Source organism: Salvelinus sp. IW2-2015, linkage group LG22 (genome assembly GCF_002910315.2).
Source record: "Salvelinus sp. IW2-2015 linkage group LG22, ASM291031v2, whole genome shotgun sequence".
Lineage (NCBI taxonomy): Eukaryota > Metazoa > Chordata > Actinopteri > Salmoniformes > Salmonidae > Salvelinus > Salvelinus sp. IW2-2015.
The window spans coordinates 30,405,446-30,431,071 of NC_036862.1; the positions used below are offsets into that span (position 1 = coordinate 30,405,446).

Sequence of the window (25,626 nt, forward strand, 5' to 3'; positions counted from 1 at the left end):
GTGTGTGTGTGTGTGCGCGTGTGTGTGTGTGTGTGTGTGTGCGCGTGCGTGCGTGCGTGTGTGTCAGAGCATACTCCCCGGCAGCCTCCTGACCTCCTCACATTCCTGAGCTATAGAAGAGGAGAATTTCAACATGTCATTCTCTGCCAAGGAAAGTTGGACGTAAAAAATGTTGGGAAACTTTAAAAATAGAAAAACACCCACACACTCAGCCCCTACTCAACCCTAGCGCTCGTCCGACCCCCCTGCTCCAAGAGCTACTTGGCTCCAAGAGGATGGAGGATAGAGGGTCATACTGTAAGGGTCACAGTAGCCTCCAGGGGACATGTTTCTATACAGTTACAGTACACTTCCTAAACAGCACAAGTACTGGAATGACTTCTTTCTCTCTGTGACTTTCAACTAATTAAATATTGCGCATACGTCCATGTAGTGTCCCTACGGTACTTGGGACAGCTGTGGTACAAGCCCATGTTCCCTACTCTAGGCTTGACAACAGTCTTTCATCCACACGGCTGAGGTGTCTGCCCTGCACACTGGATATTTCTTCATTAACTTTTAGTTGTTTATGAAACAAACTCTGCATTGAATGTCTATCTACCATGGGTCTGGAAAGCCGTTTCAGAGTGCTTATAAATCTGGAGACGAGAGTAGAGCAGCTGCTCGTGTCCCTGTGAAGTGTGCCTCCATTACAGCCTTTGTTGAACTGAGAAATGACCGTTCTGTTGGTTCTCCTTCATTTGAACGGATGACCCGACTGTACAAGCTGTTGATGTTTGTTTTAGAAGACAAAGGGATGGAGAGCTGGCCTGCTGCTTAGTGAGACTGGAACATATAAATCAGTAAGGGACGCACACAAAAACGCACCCACCCACGCACACACACCTCAACAAGCCCTCATTTCCTGTTTGCGTGATGGAAACAGAGCACTCGGCCACTTAGTTAAAAACCTATCTTATCCACACTGTGACTCAAAGGGGCTTTTCCCAAGAAACCAACTCCAGGGCCCAGGGAGGGAGGGCCCACAGTCCCAGAGTCACTCTCCGTCTCCGCAAGAAAAGCCATTCTTTATTTTTCTCCCAAAACCTCCAGAGAACAACATGTGGCCAGAACACGGCTTGCTGAGGCAGATTAGCCTTTCATTAGGACTTTGTGTCACAAGGGCCCTTGAATCTCAGCCAATTGAGGGACACAAACAAAAAGCTCCAAATTGGCTTCCCTACCCCCCCTTAGGGGACAGGACTGCTCGCTACGTGATAGAGCTACATGACAAGCGATAACAAAGACTCAGTATTGTGAGTGGGCATCAGCTGGAAGACGAGAGAGGAGAGTGCTGGCAGGGGTGTGGGACAGGAACGGAGCAGGGTTGATTGCAGAAAACTAAGAAGTCACTAAATAAATTTTGTCTTAACAGCTCCAACGTAGTGATTGGGGGACTCCCAAGTATCGATATCTATAAATTATACACTACCGTTCAAAGGTTTGGGGTCACTTAGAAATGTCCTTGTTTTTGAAAGAAAAGCACATTTTTTGTCCATTAAAATAACATAAAATTGATCAGAAATACAGTGTAGACATTGTTAATGTTGTAATGACTATTGTAGCTGGAAATGGCAGATTTTTTATGGAATATCTACATAGGCGTACAGAGGCCCATTATTAGCAACCGTCACTCCTGTGTTCCAATGGCACGTTGTGTTAGCTAATCCAAGTTTATCATTTTAAAGGCTAATTGATCATTAGAAAACCCTTTTGCAATTATGTTAGCACAGCTGAAAACTGTCATTCTGATTAAAGAAGCAATAAAACTGGCCTTCTTTAGACTAGTTGAGTATCTGGAGCATCAGCATTTGTGGGTTCGATTACAGGCTCAAAATGGCCAGAAACAAAGAACTTTCTTCTGAAACTCGTCAGTCTATTCTTGTTCTGAGAAATGAAGGCTATTCCATGCGAGAAATTGCCAAGAAACGGAAGATTTCATACAACGCTGTGTACTACTCCCTTCACAGAACAGTGCAAACTGGCTCTAACCAGAATAGAAAGAGGAGTGGGAGGCCCCGGTGCACAACTGAGCAAGAGAACAAGTACATTAGTGTCTAGTTTGAGAAACAGACGCCTCAGAAGATCTCAACTGGCAGCTTCATTAAATAGTACCCGCAAAACACCAGTCTCAACGTCAACAGTGAAGAGGAGCTGGCCTTCTTTGCTAAAATTTCTAAAAACCTGTTTTGCTTTGTCATTATGGTGTATTGTGTGTAGATTGATGAGGGGAAAAAACGATTTAATACATTTTATAATAAGGCTGTAATGTAACAAAATGTGGAAAAGGTGAAGGTGTCTGAATACTTTCACAATGCACTGTATGCCAAACTTGCCAAACGCTATCATGAAAGTCGTAAACTTCGTGTTTATCCTTGATGATTCTTAATCAAGTGCACCTTGTTTTAAATGATCAAATAAACAAAACTAAAAAGCAATACAAATCGTATCGGCACCTAAGTATCTTGCTAATATCGTATTGTGAGGTCCAAGGCCATTCCCAGCTCTACTCCAAAGCACACTTCTCAGGGTGTTGACTGCATCATCATGATCTGTCAGATTGAGACTCTAACTCTCTCACAGCAGTGGAAGTCAGTCTGCGCCTGGGATCTGGATTCTGATCTACTCTCCTGTTTCTGCTCTGGGAGACAGGCAGTGGGTTAGCCTTACACTACACAGGGAGGGAGGTGCACACCAGGAAAAGTACAAAGGGGGAGGCTGGCCTAAACTGAACACGCACAGCAAAGAAAGTCCTTCTTTGGTTTATTGAATAAATTCCAAATAGAACCTGCCGAAATACCGAGTGAGGCAGAAAGGGAGGGGTGGGGAGTGGGAGGGGTTCTGCAGTGCTACCTTGTCACCCATTTGTGAGAAAAGCACATTTTGGGGGACTCCAAATTTCTCAGTAGCCGGCCCATGTCTTCTTGTCGTGCTTAAACAAGTGGTGCTAAGACAAGCTTGTGCCTTGCTTTCCATGTCTTTCACAGACTAGAACTAAAGAACAATAAAGGGTTCTCCTATGGGACAACCGAAGAAGCTCTTTTAAAACCTTTTTTCTAGAGTGTAGGCTTTTCCCCTATGCATTAGACTGACCCATTTGATGCCTTAAGCTTCATGAGAGCCAATTATTCCGCTGAAGGTCAGATACAAAATCAAGAGGAGGCAGTGTGGTGTTGGGTGACAAAAAATGTCCATGAATTGGTAGTTGTAGTGTGTGATACCATTTTGTAAAAACTCGTTTTTTAGGCACAGAGCATCTTTCAAGTATCATAGCCCTCCTGACCTGACCGCAATCAGACCACTGTCTGCCACCTAATATCAGGGACAAAGGCCTACCACACTACACACACACTTGCAAGTATACAGACACACACATAATTCCATACACACACACCACAATCCAAAACACACCCTTATACACCGCCTGCACAACAATCCACTATTGCACTGGAACAGTCAAACCATCTTACTAACCAACATCACAACACATCCAGTCCACAAGATTACAAACAAGGACTTGGCTCAGAGCACTCTGGTTAGGTATAGCTGTTGGAAAATTCTTGGATAGGAATATAATTTTCAAAAAGTACAAAGAAAATATATTTGATACATAACTTATGCAGCAGTATAACTATTTGCAGATGACTGAACAAACATGATACTTGTCTGCTGTTCTTGAGTGATACAGGACACGGTGAACACTTTTTATAGCAGCGTAATAAATGGATCATCACACAGCTGATTTCGATCCAACGAGTTGCAAGTTAGGCATGAATAAGGTGTGGCCCATCTTCTCTAAACCCTAATGTGATTATTACCCCCCCTCCCCCCCACCACCACACCACCACACACACACACACACACACACACACACACAACAACACCAACACACACACAACACACCACACAACACACCCACCACACACACACACACACACACACACACACACACACCACACCACCCACACACGCACACAGCTGGAGTTGTTTGCCTCGACAACACTTCCTCTGTCTGAACTCTGAACTGGACAGCAGTTCCCGAACAGTAGCCTGTTCACACAGACACACTTTCTACTTACATCAGCATGCAGACATAGTGTTTGAAGGACACACACGTACACACACTTGCTTACGTATCTACCCTCACAGAAGCTGAAACCCGGGCAGAACGCCCTTCTTATCTGATAAAACCAACAAGCAGAGCATAAAATACAAGATTAGCCACAACAGCTTCCATTTGAGATCAACCGGGTGGTCCGGCCAGAAGTCGACTCCGTCCACCACTCCATGTTGCCCTTCAACATCTGTGGTTGGGCTGCACACATCAAGGTGACATTTCTACATCAAGCCCAGATGTAAACATTACCTTGATGTGTGCAGAAGGTATATAAGGAGAGGAAGAAACATGGCAAGAAGAATCTCATAAAAACTGCTTCAAGCCGTCAGAGCTGTGGTAAGTTCGTCACTAACTTTTCCCAACAGAACATATATGTTCTGTAATTGTTTTTTTACTCTGAGGAGTTTTCTGTTAGTTCATACAAAAACCAAACTGGACATGGATGGAAGTGCGCTGTGTCTGGGCCACTCCATAGGTTAGGCCACCTGTAAACAAGTTGTGTGGGAAGTGGGAGGGAAATGTGCTTGTTTGTTAGCAAAAGTGATCACCATCAGACAGTTCCAGAGTTACAACACCCATCATGCTAAAACATGAAACATAACATTGGCATTGGTGACTCACTCCACCATTTAACAACACTGACTTTCCACACACCCACACCAACGAGTGTGATATGTTGGGAGGGTTGGGTCCAATTCACCCCTACAGTATAGAAGAGCCAAACCAGCCCGTGGGTTGCCTCTCTAGAAGTTGTAGGTCTGAATAGAATGTCTATCTAGGTGATAAGTAGAGGAGTGATTTGGGGTAACTTACATCCTGGGCCTCTCGGCGCTGGCCGTCTGTGTTTCTCAGCCAGCAGCGGCTCAGCTCACTCAGCTCCAGGATGGGCTGCACCTTCAGCCTCACCGTGTCCCCAGACTGACGGATCATCTCCACAATCTCGTCCCTGGTCTTGTTCTCCACGTTTCCCCCGTTGATCTCCACCAGACGGTCTCCCGGCACCAGCCCCAGGGCCAGGTCCTTAGTGCCGGCCCCGGGCTCGGCGAAGTGCACCACCCTCCGGTAGACCCCTCCGTCGGCCCCGCGGTCCAACATGGTGGTGCGGCGCAGGGAGAAACCGAAGTCACCCGTGTTGCGGCGCTGGAGCTCCAGCTCCCGCGGCTCTGGAGACTGTGGAGGGATGACGGCTGGGAGCCTCAGGTCAGCAGGGAAGGTCTTGTCCACCACCTCAGGGATGCAAGCCTTCTTGACCGGCACTGGCCAAGGTGCTGGCCCGACCCCCACCCCGACCCCCGGCCCCGGCTGCTGGAGGCTGTGCTTACTCTGCGGGTCGAACACCTTGTTCTCCACCTGCGGGGACGGAGCGGCTGAGTTCTGTCCCGAGAGCGTGGAGGTCTCCGAGGGGCTCTCCTCTTTGCTCCTCTGGGAGAAGGAGAAGCGCTTCATGACCTGAGAGGAGTTGTGCTTGGCCATCGAGCCGAAGTGGGCCACGCGGTCTCGCACCGAGCCCCGGTCCTTGTCCAGACCGCCGCCCCCCTCGCCCTTCAGGTCATCGGTGGAGCTGGCAGCGCTCAGGCCGTCTGCGTCCAGCACCATGCTACTACGGTTGCTCAGGCCGTCTGACTCGATGTCAGTGAGGCTGAGCTCGTGGCTGCTGGCCACCTTGATGGGGATGGGGTTGGAGATCTCCAGCTTGTTCTTGGAATCCCGCTTGGACTCTCTCTTGAGGTTGAAGAAGCCACGCCTCATGCTCATCTCCTCTAGGCTGCGCAGCTCCGCCGCAGACATCCTCTCCTTCTTGTCCTTCTTATCCTTCTCTTTCTTCCCTCCATCCTTCTCCTTTTTGATCAGACTGAACATGGTGCTGTGCCTTCTGTGTTGCTCAACACAGTGGGTCCTACCGGTTTGGCTCCTGTTTTCTCAGGCAAGGGGGATTTTTCCATACAGAGGCAGAGGTCCAGTTTTTGGGGGGGTTGGGTCCAGTCTTTCGTAACCTCCAAAAAGGAGTTAAGCTGCCACTAGTTCAAATGCCCTGCGGGAGAGAAAAAACACCTTCAGTCAATCTTCACATCTGGCATGACAGAATGAGAAACAGCGCTCATTATGTTTCATAAATACAATTATAAACTGGGCGGTTTGAGCCCTGAATATTGATTGGCTGACAGCCGTGGTATAACAGACCGTATACCACGGGTATGACAAAACATTTGTTTTTACTGCTCTAATTACATTGGTAACCAGTTTATAATAGCAATAACTCACCTCTGGGGTTTGTGATATATGGCCGATATATACCATGGCTAAGAGCTGTGCCTATGAACAGCCCTTAGCCGTGGTATATCGGCCATATACCACACCCCCTCGTGCCTTATTGCTTAATTAGATCACACACAATATATCACTTCCATTGCAGAGGACGAGTGAGGAATTTGTCACAGAAAATAAAATTGTGCATTTAATAAACACCATCTATATTTCTCGTAACCAAACATCTTTCAAAGCCTTTTGAGTAGGACTATAGATAGAGCGACCCACGACTTAACACTTTGCAACAGACCATTACCATGCCACACAAAGCACTAGCCGATAAAGTGAACATGGAAAAAATGAAACACACATCACAACCAAGCAACAGTTTAAGTGATCTTGGCCAAAGAGACAACATTCCTAGGCTCCATTAGAGCTGCACTTGCCAAAACCTCAAACATCAAGAAAGATCTTTTTGCCAAAGAGACACTCTCAACATACTGCAGAAAGCAGGCAGGACATTCCCAAAATCTGGGTTTTATTACTATTTTTCTCCCTCTACATGGGGTAGCATTGCGCGGAATCCCAAACAGCCTAAGGCTTCAAACCCAAATTATGTAGTCTAGGCCTAAGCTATATTTCAGTCTCCATTTCATATCTGTAAATCACATTCCATGTAAGCCAAACACCCAAATAGGCTTATACCTACCTCCTCTACCTGAGTGATAGAAGACATTTTGAAGGTGAAATAACTGTTTAGCCTAACTGTTGTTCCAGTGACGGATGGGACGCTCAAAATGGGTCAGAATCTACAGGCCACTCTGGTAGTCACTGGGTGAAACTTTGGTGTCAAAGATCCAGTTCTATCTGACGTTCCCAGAGTTCCCAGCAGCAGGAGACCCCTACATCTAAACAAGCTTCATTAACAAGGGGCCAGATTCTTGCCCCCCAAAAAACAGGAAGCAAGGTGTTTTCAGGATCAGGAATCAGGAAGAGAACAATATACAGAAAAATAAACAATTTATCAAATTGTCCTCCTTGTAGGAGAAACAGACCATCTGACAACTATATATGATGGAAATACCCTAGCTATGTGAATATCCTGCATAATAGGTCTTGGCAGCTACCACCACATGCACAGTTAAAGAATATACTGGCAAGTACAACACTTCACATCCATCACCCTTTTTCCAGGAGATAGCAAAACCTTATAGTAAGCTAGCTAAAAGAAAGTGAATTATTAAATCATTAATAAGAAGATGTATTGATGGAAATATATTTGTAATAATGGTATAGTTACATATAGCTCACTATTTGGCATCCTGTGAGCAAAAAATATGCCATTGAATCATATTTGCATGACGCTCCCTAACAGCTTAATTTTGAGCTGAAAAATGTCATACACTTTCGTGGTTATAGCCAAGCTTCCTTGATGCTACAGATGTTTACACTTTTTTTCCAACACCGCAGGGATGCTATGGGCACATAATTTTGCCACTTACATCAAGGCTTTTCGTTACAACAATGAAATGCAACTGAAATAGTAGGCACGCTCCACTACGCTAGCGAGTGAGGTGTCATCGTTCCCCATTCACTCAATGGACAGCGGAGGACAAAAAGCGAGAAAGCTACTAATACTAGCTAGCCAGCTAGCTGATGTCACATTGGGAATTATACTGTTTTACAGGCCATTGTTAACTATAACTGTAAAGTAATTTCCTCTAAATCTGGCTGTCACGAAAAGCCCTGGCTACAAGACTTTATTGAGAAAAGTGATATTTTGAAACTACCAATATGCCTTTAGTAAGCTTGCACGATTAGCTGGCAGCCCAAGCCTCTGTTCTTTGCCCACATTAATTGTGGTGTAGCCTATCAACTAGGCTAGCTAGCTGCTACATCCCTGTGAACATATTTTGGGATTTCTGAGAGACTTCTATCTATAGCTATCTAGCTAAGCCATTCTGGTTTCAATGTTTAGCTCAAATTGGTGCATCGAATCATTTTGAGATATTCTAACATATTCATGAAATGATGGATGACTCACCGTTTGTGTGTGTTCTTCCTCTGCTCTGTGTCGGTGGGTTGACACTGGTGCTTTCGAATCCGAGGGAGCTATATTGATGGGTGCAGCTCGCACTAGAAAGCAGCTGCGTTGACTGTATAGGATTAGCTAGATGACTGGTTACAGCACGCATGCAACATCACTGAAAATATATCGAACAGTGATTCCTGCTGGCCAGTTGGGTTTATTGCAAGTTGGACACAGGATGTACCACTTATGAAATATTACATTATCACTCTATGATGATAGATTTCTATTGGTTGTGGTTGCATTTTATATTTTGTGGGTAAAGTATTAATAAACGCACAGTAAATAATCTAGGAGTGACTGGTTTGTTTATCTGGGATTCATTCAACCAAGCACCATTTGGTACCAGCTTACCAATAGGCCTACTTTTATCACTGGCCCTAGCTTTTTGGGGTTCCTAAGCAGGATCCTGTTTAGGGTCCCCCTTCACAGTTTGTGGGGTGCCCCTGGCCATTGAGGTGGGCCCTAAGCAGTTGATTATTTTGCTTATAGCACTGGCAGCCACTGTGGTGTCGGTTTACCAGTAGTGGAAATTCACACCACACCTTCGCTCATGCGCAGTGAACTGTTTGCCTCTATGTTTGGCTGCTGCATCAACTGCACGCCTGGAAAGTGAAAACATTATGCATGGTAGAGTCATAAACTACAAGGTAAGTTATAACAAACTTTAATAAATAGTAGGCCAGACTGTTACCCCGTTTCTGGTAAGAGGAATAGTTATTTGTGTCATGCTGTAACTTGATCTACGTGAAAGAGAGGGCCCTTGGATTCTGTAGACTCACAAAGGAGTTTGAAACAAGCTGAAGTTTAGTTTTGGACAACAATTACCTAAATTGTCTAGTAAATGTTCATGCTGATCAAGATGTCATCATTATAGCTGGAAACACATTTTTGCATTTTGTATGTTTGATGGTAGGTCGAGTTTCAATAGTGGAAGTGTCTTGTTCCATATGGTCACTCAAGGATGGATTGACATTTCCTCAGGACAGATACCCCAGGCAACCGTTTACTCCGTGGAGGTGGCTGGCCATAATGCTGTCTCTCTACCCCCAGGCTTTGTGCCCCCTCAGGCTCCTGTGATGATGCCTGCCCCTCGTAGACCACTAAGTTGCCCTCCTCCAGAATTGGAATACCTGACTCAGATTGACCAGCTCCTTGTCCATCAGAAAGTCTGTCTGGCTGAAGTGGTTCTGGACTGGGAGGTGAATGATAACTACATTGTAATGAACAGTGTCGGGCAGCAAGTGTTTGCTGTAGCAGAGGAGAACGACTCCTGCACTCTACAGTTCTGCTGCTCCGACCGACCTTTCACCCTTCACATCCAGGACAACCTGGGACAGGAAGTGATGACCCTGATACGCACTTTGAGGTGTGACTCCTGCTACTTCCCCTGCTGCCTGCAAGAGCTGGAGGTGCAGAATCCCTCTGGTAACCCCATAGGGTGTGTGGTGCAGGAGTGGCACCCTTACCTGCCCAAACTCACTGTGCAGAACAAGAGGAGAGAGCCCCAGCTTTAGATCCAGGGGGCATGTGTTGTCTGTCAATGCTGGTCAGATGTAAACTTTGATGTGAAGTCTCTGGATGAAACAGTGATGGTGGGGCAGATCAGTAAGCAGTGGGTTGGATTCATGCGGGAATCCTACACAAATGCAGATAACTTTGGAATCTCCTTCCCCGTGGACCTGGATGTGAAAGTGAAGGCGGTGATGCTGGGAGCCTGCTTCCTCATCGACTTCATGTACTTTAAGTAATGTAGAGGAGACGGATCACATTCCCATCCCTATGGGTGACATTTTCTGCCCACTGAACAACACCAGGATTAAAATGAGACAATAACTGTATGAATTGACAACTTCCATGTTCCATCCATTGATGCTCAATGTAAAGCATGTTGAAATGTGAAGTTAATAGAATGTTAAAGACATAATCTGGGATATTACCTGCTGCATATATTCACTGAAAAGAGGGGTTACTATGTTCCGTTGTCCTTTGTTTGCTAAATCATAAGTGTGTTATTTTAATTATGAGTTTCAAATAAAGTCTTTGGTGCGTACATCAACCTTGAATCCAGAGCCTATGTACCCTGAGACCCCTCTTACTTATGGTCCTTAGCAGTGGCCTCTCCCCAGGCCCTTCCACACACCTAGGGTAGTTTGTCACTCCACTAGACTCTGCAACAGCTTTGAGATGTCACCTTGTATCACACAGAGTAGAGAATGTGCTACCTGACAGAATTTGTAAATTTACCAAAGCAACCTTTCTTGTTCAACAATCATGGGTTATAAATCTGTGACTATTTATGTGTATTGCTCAGTTTACTAAACTCTAGTTAATTAATCGCCATCTTATAACGCACATAGAAAGGTTTCAAATTAAATCACGCTGGAAGACTATAACGAGGTTTGGTCCTGATTGCACAATTCTTTTGCTCAATGAGAATGTCCTCCAAAGTCTAAAAAGTAACAATGTTGTGTACCTATTGGCATTTTCTATTGAGGGCTTTGTTTTAGAAGTCTGGCAATAACTTTGGTATAAAAAAATCCCAAAGTAGAAAAAAATGGTATAACACTGCTATTGTCATCACGCTGTCCATGGTACTGAAATGATGTGCATTCTAATGTCTGCAGCTATGTACATTTCCTTTTAATTAATCAATTGTATTACTGTAGCCTACCTAGAAGGTGCACCTATGATAAATTATACATAAGAACAATAGAGTCCAGTAAAAAAACACTTTCAGTATGCACAAAAACATTACAGAGAGGATAGGAAACAATTGTCAGTAAATCCCCCATCAATATTCTCATCGATTTATTTCACACCCAAGAGTTCTCATAGTCCATTAAGAGTAGAAAGTGTGGCAGTAAAAGTCAATTTGGGATATTAAGTTATTTATTTTTCATGAAGTCGATGAGGAAGCAACACAGCCTTCATCTTCATGCTTCTACACCTGCATTACTAGCTGTTTGGGGTTTTAGGCTGGGTGTCTGTACAGCACTTCGAGATATTAGCTGATGTACGAAGGGCTATATAAAATAAAATTGATTGATTGACTTCCAATTCCATAGGGAAGGAGATTACAAAGTTATCTGCATCTTGACAACTTCCTGCAGCAATCCATCCCATTTCTTACTGATCTTCCCCACCATGTTTTCTCATCCAGTGACTTCTCTCAATCTGCATGGTGAGTTTAGTGTAGAAAGGGTGCCAGTTATGCACCACATACCCTATGGGGTTACCAGAGGGATTCTGCACCTCCAGCTCTTGCAGGCAGCAGGGGAAGCAGCAGGAGTCGCACCTCAAAGGGCGTATCAGGGTCATTGCTTCCTGTCCCAGGTTGTCCTGGATGTGAAGGGTGAAAGGTAAGGCCGGGGCAGCAGAACTGTAGAGTGCAGCAGTCGTTATCCTCTGCTACAGCAAACACTTGCTGCCCGACACTGTTCTTTACAATGTAGTTAGTATTCACTTACCAGTCCAGAACCACTTCAGCCAGATGACCTTTCTGGTGGTCGAGGATCTAGTCGATCTGAGTCAGGTATTCCAATCCTGGAGGGCAGGCTAGTGGTCTGAGAAGTGCAGGCAGGAGCCTGAGGGGGCACAAAGCCTGGGGGTAGTGGGACTCCGGGGCTCATGGGGGCAGGATAGAGGCCTGAGGGTAGTGGGACTCCGGGGCTCATGGGGGCAGGATAGAGGCCTGAGGGGTAGTGGGACTCCGGGGCTCTTGGGGGCAGGATAGAGGCCTGAGGGTAGTGGGACTCGGGGCTCATGGGGGCAGGATAGAGGCTGGGGGTAGTGGGACTTCCGGGGCTCATGGGGCAGGATAGAGCCTGAGGGGTGTGGACTCCGGGGCTCATGGGGGCAGGATAGAGGCCTGAGGGTAAGTGGACTTCCGGGCTCCATGCGGGGGCAGGATAGAGGCCTGGGGGTAGGTGGGTCCCGGGAATCATGTATGCAGGGTAGGAAGCATTAAGGCATGTGGCACCAATGTCATGGCCTCAGTCAGATCGCCCTGTCCTAAGCCAGTGCCAATCAATCCAAGACTTGGTGGCCATGGGAACAATGCACTTTCATTTCTGAAAATACCTAAACACACACCAAAAATTGTCATTTTAAAATTCAGCAGGTAGCCTAAGATAAATGCAAAACAAAGAGTTTAGGGAATATATAGCTACTGTTTTTGGAGAGAACTTTGAATAATCTTCATTTCCAACAGGTAAGTAGGCCTAATCAAGTGTAGTACACAGCATGCCAGACCAGCTACGGTAACTGTAGGCATAGGCCTACCTGCTTTTGATTTGATTTATTATTAGTGTCTTGCATCTTCAGGATGCCCACTCATGTGGGCATGGGTTTATAAAACACTTGGGCAGTGTGTTAAACTCTTTTTTTGCAGTAACAAAAAAGAATTAACATACCTGTTTGTCCCGTAGTGTTCTGATGTGGATGACAGACACAGGTAGCCTATAATACTTTGCATCATACTCAACCTAGCCTTCAGCAAGGATGTTTTTTAAGAGCTCTGGATGTGTTTCCTTAGTACCTCACTATATACAGTGGGGAGACACAGTATTTGTACACTGCTGTTTGCAGGTTTTCCTACTTACAAAGCATGTAGAGGTCTGTCATTTTTATCATAGGTACACTTCATTGTGAGAGACGGAATCTAAAACAAAAATCAGAAATCAACATTGTATGATTTTTAAGTAATTCCATTTGCATTTTTATTGCATTGACATAAGTATTTGATCACCTACCAACCAGTAAGAATTCCGGCTCTCACAGACCTGTTAGTTTTTATTTAAGAGCCCTCCTGTTCTCCACTCATTACCTGTTTAACTGCACCTGTTTTGAACTCGTTACCTTGTATAAAGACACCTGTCCCACACACTCAACTCAAACAGACTCAACCTCCCACATGGCAGCCCAGAGAGCTGTGTGGACATCAGGGATAAATTGTAGACCTGTACAAAGCTGGGATGGGCTCAGGACAATAGCAAGCAGCTTGGTGAGAAGGCACAACTGTTGGCACAATTATTAGAAGAAATGGAAGAAGTCAAGATGACGGTCATCACCCTCGGCTGGGCCCATGCATAATCTCACTCGTGGGGCATCCAATGAATCATCAGAGGAGAATGTAGGGATCAGCCCAGAATAACACGGCAGGACCTGGTCATGAACCTGAAGAGAGCTGGACCACAGTCTCAAAGAAAACCATTAGTAACACACTACGCCGTCATGGATTAAAATCCTGCAGCGCAACGCAAGTCCCCCTGCTCAAGCCAGCGCATGTCAGGCCCGTCTGAAGTTTGCAATGACCATCTGGATACAGAAGGAGGAATGGAGAAGGTCATGTGGTCTGATGAGACAAAAATAGAGCTTTTTGCTCTAAACTCCACTCGCGTGTTTGGAGAATGAAGGATGAGTACAACCAAACACATCCCAACGTGAAGCATGGAGGTGGAAAATCATTCTTTGGGGATGCTTTTCTGCAAAGGGACAGGACGACTGCAGACGTATTGAGGGAGGAATGGACGGGGCATGTATCGCGAGATCTTGACCAACAACCTCTCCCTCAGTAAGAGCATTGAAGATGGTGTCGTGGCTGGTTCTTCCAGCATGAACAACGACCGAAACACACAGCCAGGCAACTAGGAGTGGCTCGTAAGAGCATCTCAAGGTCCGGATGTGGCCTAGCCAGTCTCCAGACCTGAACCAATGAAAATCTTGGAGGGAGCCGAAAGTCCGTATTCGCCAGCGACAGCCCGAAACCTGAAGGATCTGGAGAGGTCTGTATGGAGGAGTGGCAAAATCCCTGCTGCAGTGTGTGCAAACCTGGTCAAGAAACTAAGGAAACGTATGATCTCTGTAATTACAAACTACAGGTTTCTGTACCAAATATTATGTTCTGCTTTTCTGATGTATCAAATACTTATGTCATGCAATAAAATGCAAATTAATTACTTAAAAATCATGTGATTTTCTGGATTTTTGTTTTAGATTCCTTCTCTCACAGTTGAAGTGTACCTATGATAAAAATTACAGACCTCTACATGCTTTGTAAGTAGGAAAACCTGCAAAATCGTCAGTGTATCAAATACTTGTTCTCCCCACTGTATCTGTATATTCATTATCTCGTTGAAATGCACAGATTGATTTAACACGTAGCTACACTTCGAGTAGTTTCTTGATGAAAATGAATAGGCTGATTGACTGATGTATCAGTTTAACGATCTGCTAACCCGTGACCAGCTACTCTTCTCTTCCGTAGACTGTGTGGATGTAGAAAGGACCTTTGCTGCGCTCCAACACATATGGGTCCGAAGTTTAGATTTTGTTCCCTCTCCGAATGCAAGCTGCATGCACCTCTCTATGGTATACTCACAAGACCGATGCTGGAGTCGAGAAGCAGGTATGGGGAGTTGACATTTAATTAGGAACAGACAAAGAGCAAGACAGGAACAGCGTCAGCACATGGATACACAACGACAAACAACAATCAATGCAGCAGCGGGGAACAGAGATAGGGAACTGACAAATATAGGGGAGGCAATAAACAGGTGATTGAGTCCAATAATATGCTGATGCGCGTGACGGGGAAAGGAAGATGTGCGCACTGATGGTGGCAGGAGTGCGTAATGCTGGGGAGCCTGGCGCCTTCGAACGCCAAGGAAAGTGAGCGGGAGCAGGCGTGACAGTACCCCCCCTCTCCCACCTGGGCGAGCCTGACAGGCCGGTCGAGGCACGGACGCTGGACAAACCGGCAGGGCGTAAAATCCCGACAAACCAGCAGGGGCATGGGAGCCTGGCGACCCAGTTGAGGCGTGACAACCTGAGGATCCCGCTGGACCATGGGAGCCTGAAGATCCGGGTGAGGCGTAACAGCCTGACGAGCCGTCTGGGCGTAAAAACCTGACGATCCGGCTGAGGCCTGACGTGGGATGGGCGCCTTCCGAGCCAACCGGGGCGAGAAACCTCTCAAGCAAGCTAGGGAGTGACAGCCCGACGAGCTGGCTTAGGCACCACCGTATGGAAGGCCAAAATGTTCAAATCGTCTTATCCGGACAGGTCTGAACACTTGTACAGTGGGGCAAAAAAGTATTTAGTCAGCCACCAATTGTGCAAAAAATCCAGAAAATCCCATTGTAGGATTTTTAATGAATTTATTTGCAAATTATGGTGGAAAATAAGTATTTGGTCAATAACAAAAGTTTATCTCAATACTTTGTTATATACCCTTTGTTGGCAATGACAGAGGTCAAACGTTTTCTGTAAGTCTTCACAAGGTTTTCACARACTGTTGCTGGTATTTTGGKCCATTCCTCCATGCAGATCTTCTGTAGAGCAGTGATGTTTTGGGGCTGTTGCTGGGCAACARGGACTTTCAACTCCCTCCAAAGATTTTCTATGGGGTTGAGATCTGGAGACTGGCTAGGCCACTCCAGGACCTTGAAATGCTTCTTACGAAGCCACTCCTTCGTTGCCCGGGCGGTGTGTTTGGGATCATTGTCATGCTGAAAGACCCAGCCACGTTTCATCTTCAATGCACTTGCTGATGGAAGGAGGTTTTCACTCAAAATCTCACGATACATGGCCCCATTCATTCTTTCCTTTACACGGATCAGTCGTCCTGGTCCCTTTGCAGAAAAACAGCCCCAAAGCATGATGTTTCCACCCCCATGCTTCACAGTAGGTATGGTGTTCTTTGGATGCAACTCAGCATTCTTTGTCCTCCAAACACGACGAGTTGAGTTTTTACCAAAAAGTTCTATTTTGGTTTCATCTGACCATATGACATTCTCCCAATCTTCTTCTGGATCATCCAAATGCTCTCTAGCAAACTTCAGACGGGCCTGGACATGTACTGGCTTAAGCAGGGGGACACGTCTGGCACTGCAGGATTTGAGTCCCTGGCGGCGTAGTGTGTGTTACTGATGGTAGGCTTTGTTACTTTGGTCCCAGCTCTGCAGGTCATTCACTAGGTCCCCCCGTGTGGTTCTGGGATTTTTGCTCACCGTTCTTGTGATCATTTTGACCCCACGGGGTGAGATCTTGCGTGGAGCCCCAGATCGAGGGAGATTATCAGTGGTCTTGTATGTCTTCCATTTCCTAATAATTGCTCCCACAGTTGATTTCTTCAAACCAAGCTGCTTACCTATTGCAGATTCAGTCTTCCCAGCCTGGTGCAAGGTCTACAATTTTGTTTCTGGTGTCCTTTGACAGCTCTTTGGTCTTGGCCATAGTGGAGTTTGGAGTGTGACTGTTTGAGGTTGTGGACAGGTGTCTTTTATAKTGATAACAAGTTCAAACAGGTGCCATTAATACAGGTAACAAATGGAGGACAGAGGAGCCTCTTAAAGAAGAAGTTACAGGTCTGTGAGAGCCAGAAATCTTGCTTGTTTGTAGTTGACCAAATACTTATTTTCCACCATAATTTGCAAATAAATTCATTAAAAATCCTACAATGTGATTTTCTGTATTTTTTTTCTCATTTTGTCTGTCATAGTTGAAGTGTACCTATGATGAAAATTACAGGCCTCTCTCATCTTTTTAAGTGGGAGAACTTGCACAATTGGTGGCTGACTAAATACTTTTTTGCCCCACTGTAATTATACTTGCTTTTCTTCAAGTGTCAAATGTCATATTTTTGTACATGTGATTGTTTCGCCTGTCCAGTGTGTTTACAGGTGATTAGAACGTTTGTTATGGTCATTTTGTTCTGTGTGCATTTACAGGTGATGTTGATGCTCTAACTCAGAGACTCTGTCTAGAGTCTCACTCCAGAGACTGGGTGGACCGACCCCCGGGCACGGGGGCCAATCCAGCCAGCTCCCTTCCCCAGAGATATGGGTTGGAAGGGCCAGAGAGGGCTGAGGCTGACCCAGGGAGGGGGGCCCGACCCCCAGAGAGGGGTGCCTACCTCCACCCACGGCCACCAGGGGGCACCAGTACATCCAGCCAGCTCCCTGCACCAGGGATATGAGGGGAGAGGGCTGAGGTCGACCAAGTGAAGGCCAGGGGGTGCCAATACGTCCACCCAGCTCCCTTCACCAGGGATATGGGGGGAGAGGGCCAGAAATCTGAGGCAGACCCAGGGAGAGGGGGCGACCCCCGCCCAGAGCCACCAGGGGAACGCACTACATCCACCTAGCTCACTACAGAGGGCCAGAGAGGGATGAGGCAAACCCAGGGAAAGGGGGGCCAACTCCTGGAGAGGGGTGCCGACCCCCACCCACGGCCAAAAGGGGGTGCCACTACATCCAGCCAGCTCCCTGCAACAGGGAGAGGGCCAGAGAGGGCTGGGGGGGGGGGGGCCCAGGGAGGGTGGGAGCGTCTCCCTCGACCACCAGGCGGCGCCAGTACATGCACCCTGCTCTCTTCACCAGGAAGAGAGGGGGGAGGCAGCCAGAGAGGGATGGACAAACCCAGGGAGGGGGGGCCAACCGCCGGCGAGAGGGCCCATCCCCTGCCTGTGGCCACCAGGGGGTGCTACTAAATTCACCCAGAGAGGGCTGGGGATGACCAAGGGAGCCGGAGCTTCCCACAGAACTTCCCACAGAACAATTGGGATCAGGGCAGTAGGCACTAACTCCGCCATGGTTCGTTCGACAGCCTATAGGGTAATACATTTAGTTATTGTAAAAATATATATATTATTGCCGAAAATGTGTTATTTGGTAAATACAGGCTTAGAAAATGTTATACGTTTTGTTCTATGAGATAATCTTCATCAGCTAACGTTACATATCGTGATTTTTTTTAACCATTTATGCACATAAAGCACACAAAGGCTTCATAATTGACAAAGGTCATGTTAAATGACTGATATTATCTCATAGAAGGAAACGTATAAGATCTCCTGAGCCCATCTTAACCTGACCTTATTTTCAGCGTTTTGTCATATTTCTACCAGTATTACATTCACACTTTAGTAATTTAGCAGACGCCCTGGTAATATTTTACTAAATACATATACTGGGACATCTTTTAGCATTTTCCTCGCAGTATCACACATTTTCAAGTTTTATTAGTCTTATTACACCAATTATTTACAGGATCAGTGGGTCCCCGGCGGGACAGTTGAGCTAACGTAGGCTAATGTGATTAGCATGAGGTTGTAAGCAACAAGAACATTTCCCAGGACATAGATATATCTGATATGGGCAGAAAGCTTAAATTCTTGTTAATCTAATTCCACTGTCCAATTTACAGTAGCTATTACAGTGAAAGAATCCCATGCCATTGTTTGAGGAGAGTGCACAATTATGAACTTGTGAAAATGTGTTAATAAACCAATTAGGCACATTTGGGCAGTCTTGACACAACATTTTGAACAGAAATGCAATGGCTCATTGAATCAGTTTAAAACTTTGCACATACACTGCTGCCAACTAGTGGCCAAAATCTATATTGTGCCTTGACTCCCAAGTGATATAATGGCCTTTCTCTTGCATTTCAAAGATGGATTCTCATACATTAATTTCACATTTCCACAACCTTCAAAGTGTTTCCTTTCAAATGATATGAAGAATATGCATATCCTTGCTTCAGGTCCTGAGCTACAGGCAGTTAGATTTGGGGATGTCATTTTAGGTGAAAATAAATAAAAAAGGGTCCGATCCTTAAGAGGTTTTAATTTATGCCCCGAAAAATCTATTCAGTTCCTCCACATTCAAATTAATGGCGGCCAACTTGAAAATAGGTTGTTGTGACTGATTTACATTAAATCTATGATGACTCTATGAAACTTTTCCAATGGGTGTCCTTGTTCTGTGGGAAGTTTGGTGTAGTTATCATTTATGGTGCGATGTGATAATAAAGCACATCCCAGAGCTGCCCATTCTGTCTCATCAATATACCCCAAAATGTATGACCTTTGACTCCCCCTCCCCCCCAAGGTGGACCCATGGAGATGTCATTAACATTCCAAATATTGTATAAATGATTTCATACCTCAAGTGAAAAACATATCAAGTGCCTTATTTTGCAAAGATTGTTCTGTGATAATACAAAATGACATTACATATCCTCCATCCTGTTGGTTCAAATAACCAATGCCAGTTTATTTATCTATTTTTTATTTCACCTTTATTTAACCAGGTTGACCAATTGAGAACAAGTTCTCATTTACAACTGCGTCCTGGCCAAGATAAAGCAAAGCAGTGCGACAAAAACAACACAGAGTTACACATAAACAAATGTACAGTCAATAACACAATAGAAAAATCTATGTACAGAGTGTGCAAATGTAGAAGAGTAGGGAGGTAAGGCAATAAATAGGCCATAAAGGCGAAATAATTACAATTTAGCATTAACACTGGAGTGATAGATGTGCAGATGATGATGTGCAAGTAGAGATACTGGGGTGCAAAAGAGCAAGAGGCTAAATAACAATATAGGGATGAGGTAGTTGGGTGTGCTATTTACAGATTGGCTGTGTACAGGTACAGTGATCGGTAAGCTGCTCTTCGTTCCAGTCATTGGCAGCAGAGAACTGGAAGGAAAGGCGGCCAAAGGAAGTGTTGGCTGGGGATGACCAGTGAAATATACCTGCTGGAGCGCGTGCTACGGGAGGGTGTTGCTATGATGACAAGTGAGCTGAGATAAGGCGGGGCTTATAGATGATCTGGAGCCAGTGGGTTTGGCGACGAATATGTAGTGAGGGCCAGCCAACGAGAGCATACAGGTCGCAGTGGTGGGTAGTATATTGGGCTTTGGTGACAAAACGGATGGCACTGTGATAGACTACATCCAGTTTGCTGAGTAGAGTGTTGGAGGCTATTTTGTAAATTACATCGCTGAAGTCAAGGATTGGTAGGATCATCAGTTTTACAAGGGTATGTTTGGCAGCATGAGCGAAGGAGGTTTGTTGCGAAATAGGAAGCCGATTCTAGATTTAATTTTGGATTAGAGATGCTTAATGTGAGTCTGGAAGGAGAGTTTACAGTCTAACCAGACACCTAGGTATTTGTAGTTGTCCACATATTCTAAGTCAGAACCGTCCAGAGTAGTGATGCTAGTCGGGCGGGTGGGTATGGGCAACAATCGTTTGAAGAGCATGCATTTAGTTTTACTAGCATTTAAAAGCAGTTGGAGGCCACGGAAGGAGTGTGGTATGCCATTGAAGCTCGTTTGGAGGTTTGTTAACACAGTGTCCAAAGAAGGGCCAGATGTATATAGAAGGGTTTCGTCTGCGTAGAGGTGGATCAGAGAATCGCCAGCAGCAAGAACGACATCATTGATACATACAGAGAAAAGAGTCGGCCCGATAATTGAACCCTTTGGCACCCCCATAGAGACTGCCAGAGACAGGCTCTCCGATTTGACACACTGAACTCTATCTGAGAAGTAGTTGGTGAACCAGGCGAGGCAGTCATTTGAGAAGCCAAGGCTATTGCGTCTGCCGATAAGAATGTGAAGATGGCTGCACAGTAATGTCTTTTATCGATGGTGGTTATGATATCATTTAGGACCTAGAGCGTGGCTGAGGTACACCTATAACCAGCTCGGAAACCAGATTGCATAGTGGAGAAGGTACGTGGGATTTTAAATGGTCGGTGATCTGTTTGTTAACTTGGCTTTCTAAGATTTTAGAAAGGCCGGGCAGGATGGATATAGGTCTATAACAGTTTGGGTCTAGAGTGTCTCCCCCTTTGAAGAAGGGGATGACCGCGGCAGCTTTCCAATCTTTGGGGATTTCAGACGATACGAAAGAGAGGTTGAACAGGCTAGTAATAGGGGTTGCAACAATTTCGGTGGATCATTTTAGAAAGAGAGGGTCCAGATTGTCTAGCCCAGCTGATTTGTAGGGATCCAGATTTTGCAGCTCTTTCAGAACATCAGCTGTCTGGATTTGGGTGAAGGAGAAGSGGGGGGGGGGGGGGGGGTTGGGTYAGMGGCTGCAGGGGGTGCTGAGCTGTTGGCCGGGGTAGGGGCTTTCCAGTTGGAAAGCATGGCCAACCGTAGAAAAATGCTTATTGAAATTATCGATTAGTGTAGATTTATTGGTGGTGACAGTGTGGGCAGCTGGGAGGAAGTGCTCTTATTCTCCATGGACTTTACAGTGTCCCAATTTTTTTTTTTATTAGTGCTACAGGATGCAAATATTGGTTCCTGACTTGCCTGAAAAGTTGCATATCGCAGGGGCTATTCGATGCTAATTCTGAACACCACAGGATGTTTTCGTGCTGGTCAAGGGTAGTCAAGTCTGGGGTGTTCTTAGTTCTAAATTTTTTGAATGGGGCATGCTTATCTAAGATAGCGAGGAAAACACTTTTAAAGAGCAACCAGGCATCCTCTATTGACGGGATGAGGTCAATATCCTTCCAGGATACCCAGGCCAGGTTGATTAGAAAGGCCTGCTCGCTGAAGTGTTTTAAGTGAGCATTTGAGCATCTGCCTTTTGCCCACAGACCCACGCAGGTAATGAGTGATCAGTGATTACTGAGATCCTGGTAAGAAGAACAAATTCTTATTTACAATGACGGCCTACCCCGGACGACGCTGGGCCAATTGTGCACCGCCCTATAGGACTCCCAATTACGGCCGGATGTGAACCAATTGCAATGGTATGCAGAACCAGTTGCACTGGGATGCAGAACCTCTTGCACTGGGATGCAGTGTCTTAGACCACTGCGCCACTCAGGAGCCGCAATAGCACATTTCAGACACGAATGCAACACAATGCACTTCAAATGAAAAAACGATGAATATAAAAACGGAAATATTTACTACATACGAGGATAAAAAATCAAAAAAGAATAACAATTTAAAACTAAAAGACTGAAAAAGCACCCTAAGGAAAATCCACCCCTATCCAGTGTGTGAACGCCTGTGTAGTAACGGGTAGGGAGGGAGGAGATGTTTCTAAATATGGATCAAATTGTTAAAATTAGTCAAGGCGTTGGTGAGAAATGGAGGAAGAAATGAAAACAACTTTTTCCACATAGCATTACAACTACAAAGTTGACGCTAGCTAGGTAACTCATTTTAATTGAAATAGTTAGTTAGCAAGCTAGCAATAGTCTTCTATCTAGCCTGTAACTAATGGTTGTTACGTTGTGGGACAGAGCAATAGTTATTTGTACTTGTCATTTGGTTGAGACTAATTCGTTAAGAAAATAATTGTTTACTTTGTGTATATTTGTTGTGTAATTGGTTGGCTTTGCTAGTTGGCAAGCTGAGATGTATTTGCTCAAGTTGGCTAACTTAGCTATTAGCTCATGTTTTAGGAGGACAAAAGAGAATGTGGAATAAGGTCTGGCTGTTGCAGTGCCCAGACAAGGTGAGAGCAAACTGCTACAGAGATAAAAATGTAAGATCTCTATCTTGATTAGCTATATTTCAAGGTTGAAAATGAGCTGCTTTTCCTAAAAATGTCTCTGATAAAGCTACACTCTACGAAAAAAAGGTGCTATCTAGAACTTAAGTTATTCAGCTGTCCCCGTAAATAACTTTTTGAAGAACCGTTGTTGGTTCCAGGTAGAACCCTTGTTGGTTCCAGGTAGAACCCTTTCCACAGAGGGTTCTACCTGTAACCCAGAAGGGTTACACTATAGGGACAGCTGAAGAACCCTTTTGGAACCCTTTTTTCTAAGAGTATACTATTTTTTCTAATTCAATGTCCATGTTACAGCCAAAACATGATGATCATGTAGTCAAGCATCTGAAGACTAGCGAGGAGGAGAAAAGCCTGCTTTGGATGAGCAAGGGAGAACAATAATAACTAGCTATATCAGATCAACATGTTCAGGAGAAGCAGGGAGAGAGCAAGCTAGTAGTAGTAACATTATTATTTGAAACCTCACATGCGCATGTCTCTGTGTTTTATATTTTAAGCAATAAGGCACCTCGGGGATTTGTGGTATGTGGACAATATATCACGGCTTAGGGCTATTCAGTCAAAACTCACTTATTATTTTACATTTGCTAAAATAATGTATGTTTTGTACTGTTACTTTTTACATTCTGAAACAGTCTCGTTAGTTTTGAGCTAGACTATGATCGGGGAAATGTCTACTACCCTTTTTAAAATGTTGATGAATGAAATTAGCACCGTTTCTAATAGTTTGTTGCTACTGTCTGATGAGGAAGTGGGCAATGTGGAATACATTGCAGGAGGAAGGGAGAATTAATGAGAAATCAGAACTTGGTAATGTCAGGGAATAAGTAGGATAAATGTACATCCTATCAATGGCAAAAGAAACTGCAGAGGTAGCTTTAAGATAACATTAGATATGTGCATGTTATATACTGCACAGACGGCTAGCCAGCTATTTTCAAAACATTGGATTACCAACTTGAGCGGTGACGTCTCAGTTTGCACCACATTTTGACATGGAGGTATATACAAAAAATATAAATGCAACATGAAGTGTTGGTCTCATGTTTCATGAGCTGAAATAAAAGATCCCAGACATTTTCCATACGCACAAGAAGCTTATTTATCTCAAATGTTGTTCAGCCTGGTCCTTCCTCTGCTGCGTCCGTAACAGTTTATCAATTCCTTTTTTAGAAAACATCTTAATTCAGCCTTTGTGGTTTGGTAAGTATAGTGACTTTTATTGCTTCAATTTATTCATCAAACAAACGGGGTTTTGGAAAAGTAGGTACTTTTTGCAAAATAATCCCATCTGGTGGATGGAAAGAGTAATTTATATATATATAAATATACTGTACACTTGATACTTAGCTTGATACTTCAGACAAGGAAAGATTATGGATAGTTAAGTAAAATGAAAAAATACCTTTCTTAATTATGAAGCCTTTATGTACTTTATTCAATATATAAATGCTTTAAAAAAATGTTTTTACATTAGCTACCAAATGAGTTGTTTTCGGCGTTCTAGTCACCTGTAAATGCACACTGAACAGATGTAATTAACGCGTGTAAAAATGACCATAACATGTTCAAATCACCTGTATACACACACTGGACAGGCAAACAAAATCACGTGTACAAGAAATGACATTTGAAAAAAGCTAGTGAAAAATTATAATTACAAGTGTTAAGAGGTGTTCTGGGTAGACGATTTGAAACTCTTGGCTTTCCATATGAACAGAGCCATGAACCCCTCATACGAATCCAGCTCCTCTCCCAGACAGCGGTGGCCCATTCCAACGCCTGCCCAGTCAGCAGAGAAATAACCTTGGACCTCTCGGTGGTGGGGGCTCCCATCTGGTGCGCAAAGTAGAGGGAGCAATGTAGTAGGAAGCCACTGCATTTAGATGGGGTGCCGTCATATTTATCCGGGAGGGACAAACGGGCACCAATCATCAGTGATTTGTGAAATCATCAGTGATTTGTGAATGTGCTTGTCCTTCCAGTGTGCTGAAAGTCTGTTGTCAATTTGTTTACTGTAAAATAGCATTCGATCTGGTCAAACAACACTTTTTTTCCAAAACTTTATTAAGGGTTGGTAACAGGCTGATTGGTTGGCTATTTGAGCCAGTAAAGGGGACTTTACTATTCTTAGGTAGTGTATTGACTTTTGCTTCCCTCCAGGCCTGAGGGCACACGCTCTCTAGTAGGCTTAAATTGAAGATATGGCAAATAGGAGTTGCAATATCGTTCACTATTATCCTCAGTAATTTTCCACCTAAGTTGTCAGACCCTGGTGGCTTGTCATTGTTGATATACAACAATAAACATTTTCACCTCTTCCACACTCCAAATTACAATTCTTGTCTTTCATAATTTGGTCAGATATACTTGGATGTGTAGTGTCAGCGTTTGTTGCTGGCATGTCATGCCTAAATGTGCTAATCTTGCCAATGAAAAAGTAGGTAGTTAGCAAGTAGTTAGCAATATCAGTCGTTTTGTAATGAATGAGCCATCTGATTCAATGAATGATGGAGCTGAGTTGGCCTTTTTCCCAAAATGTCATTGAAGGTGCTCCAAAGCTTTTCACTCTCATTCTTTATGTCATTTATATTTGTTTCATAGTGTATTTTATTTTTATTCAGTTTAGTCACATGATTTCTCAATGTGCAATGCCAATCGTTTGTGCAGCCAGACTTATTTGCCATTCCTTTTGCCTCATCTATCTCAACCATACAATTGTTCAATTCCTCATCAATCCACAGGGATTTAACAGTTTTTATAGTGATTTTCTTAATGAGTGCATGCTTATTAGTA

The 25,626-nt window shown here is 44.6% G+C and overlaps 2 protein-coding genes and 1 pseudogene across 2 annotated transcripts in view; 1 reads left to right on the plus strand and 2 right to left on the minus strand.

The window, feature by feature from the left end:
- LOC111949567 (unconventional myosin-XVIIIa-like) overlaps positions 1-8,558 on the minus strand; it is a 179,324-nt gene extending 170,766 nt beyond the window's left edge. Inside the window, exons 1-2 of the mRNA XM_023966852.2 lie at positions 8,448-8,558; positions 4,970-6,188 (exon numbers count right to left, since the gene is read on the minus strand). Coding sequence (XP_023822620.1) covers positions 4,970-6,016 — 1,047 coding nt within the window. The 5' untranslated portion in view covers positions 6,017-6,188; positions 8,448-8,558. The remainder of the gene's footprint in view (positions 1-4,969; positions 6,189-8,447) is intronic.
- A 502-nt stretch (positions 8,559-9,060) lies between these two features.
- Positions 9,061-10,537, plus strand: LOC111949566 (phospholipid scramblase 1-like). Its single transcript, XM_070434220.1, is given in 2 exon segments — positions 9,061-9,142; positions 9,546-10,537. A coding segment is annotated over 1 exon segment (672 nt). The 5' UTR covers positions 9,061-9,142; positions 9,546-9,571; the 3' UTR covers positions 10,244-10,537.
- Positions 10,538-11,450: 913 nt separating this feature from the next.
- Positions 11,451-12,439, minus strand: LOC111982713 (phospholipid scramblase 1 pseudogene; annotated as a pseudogene).
- Positions 12,440-25,626: the final 13,187 nt, after the last annotated feature.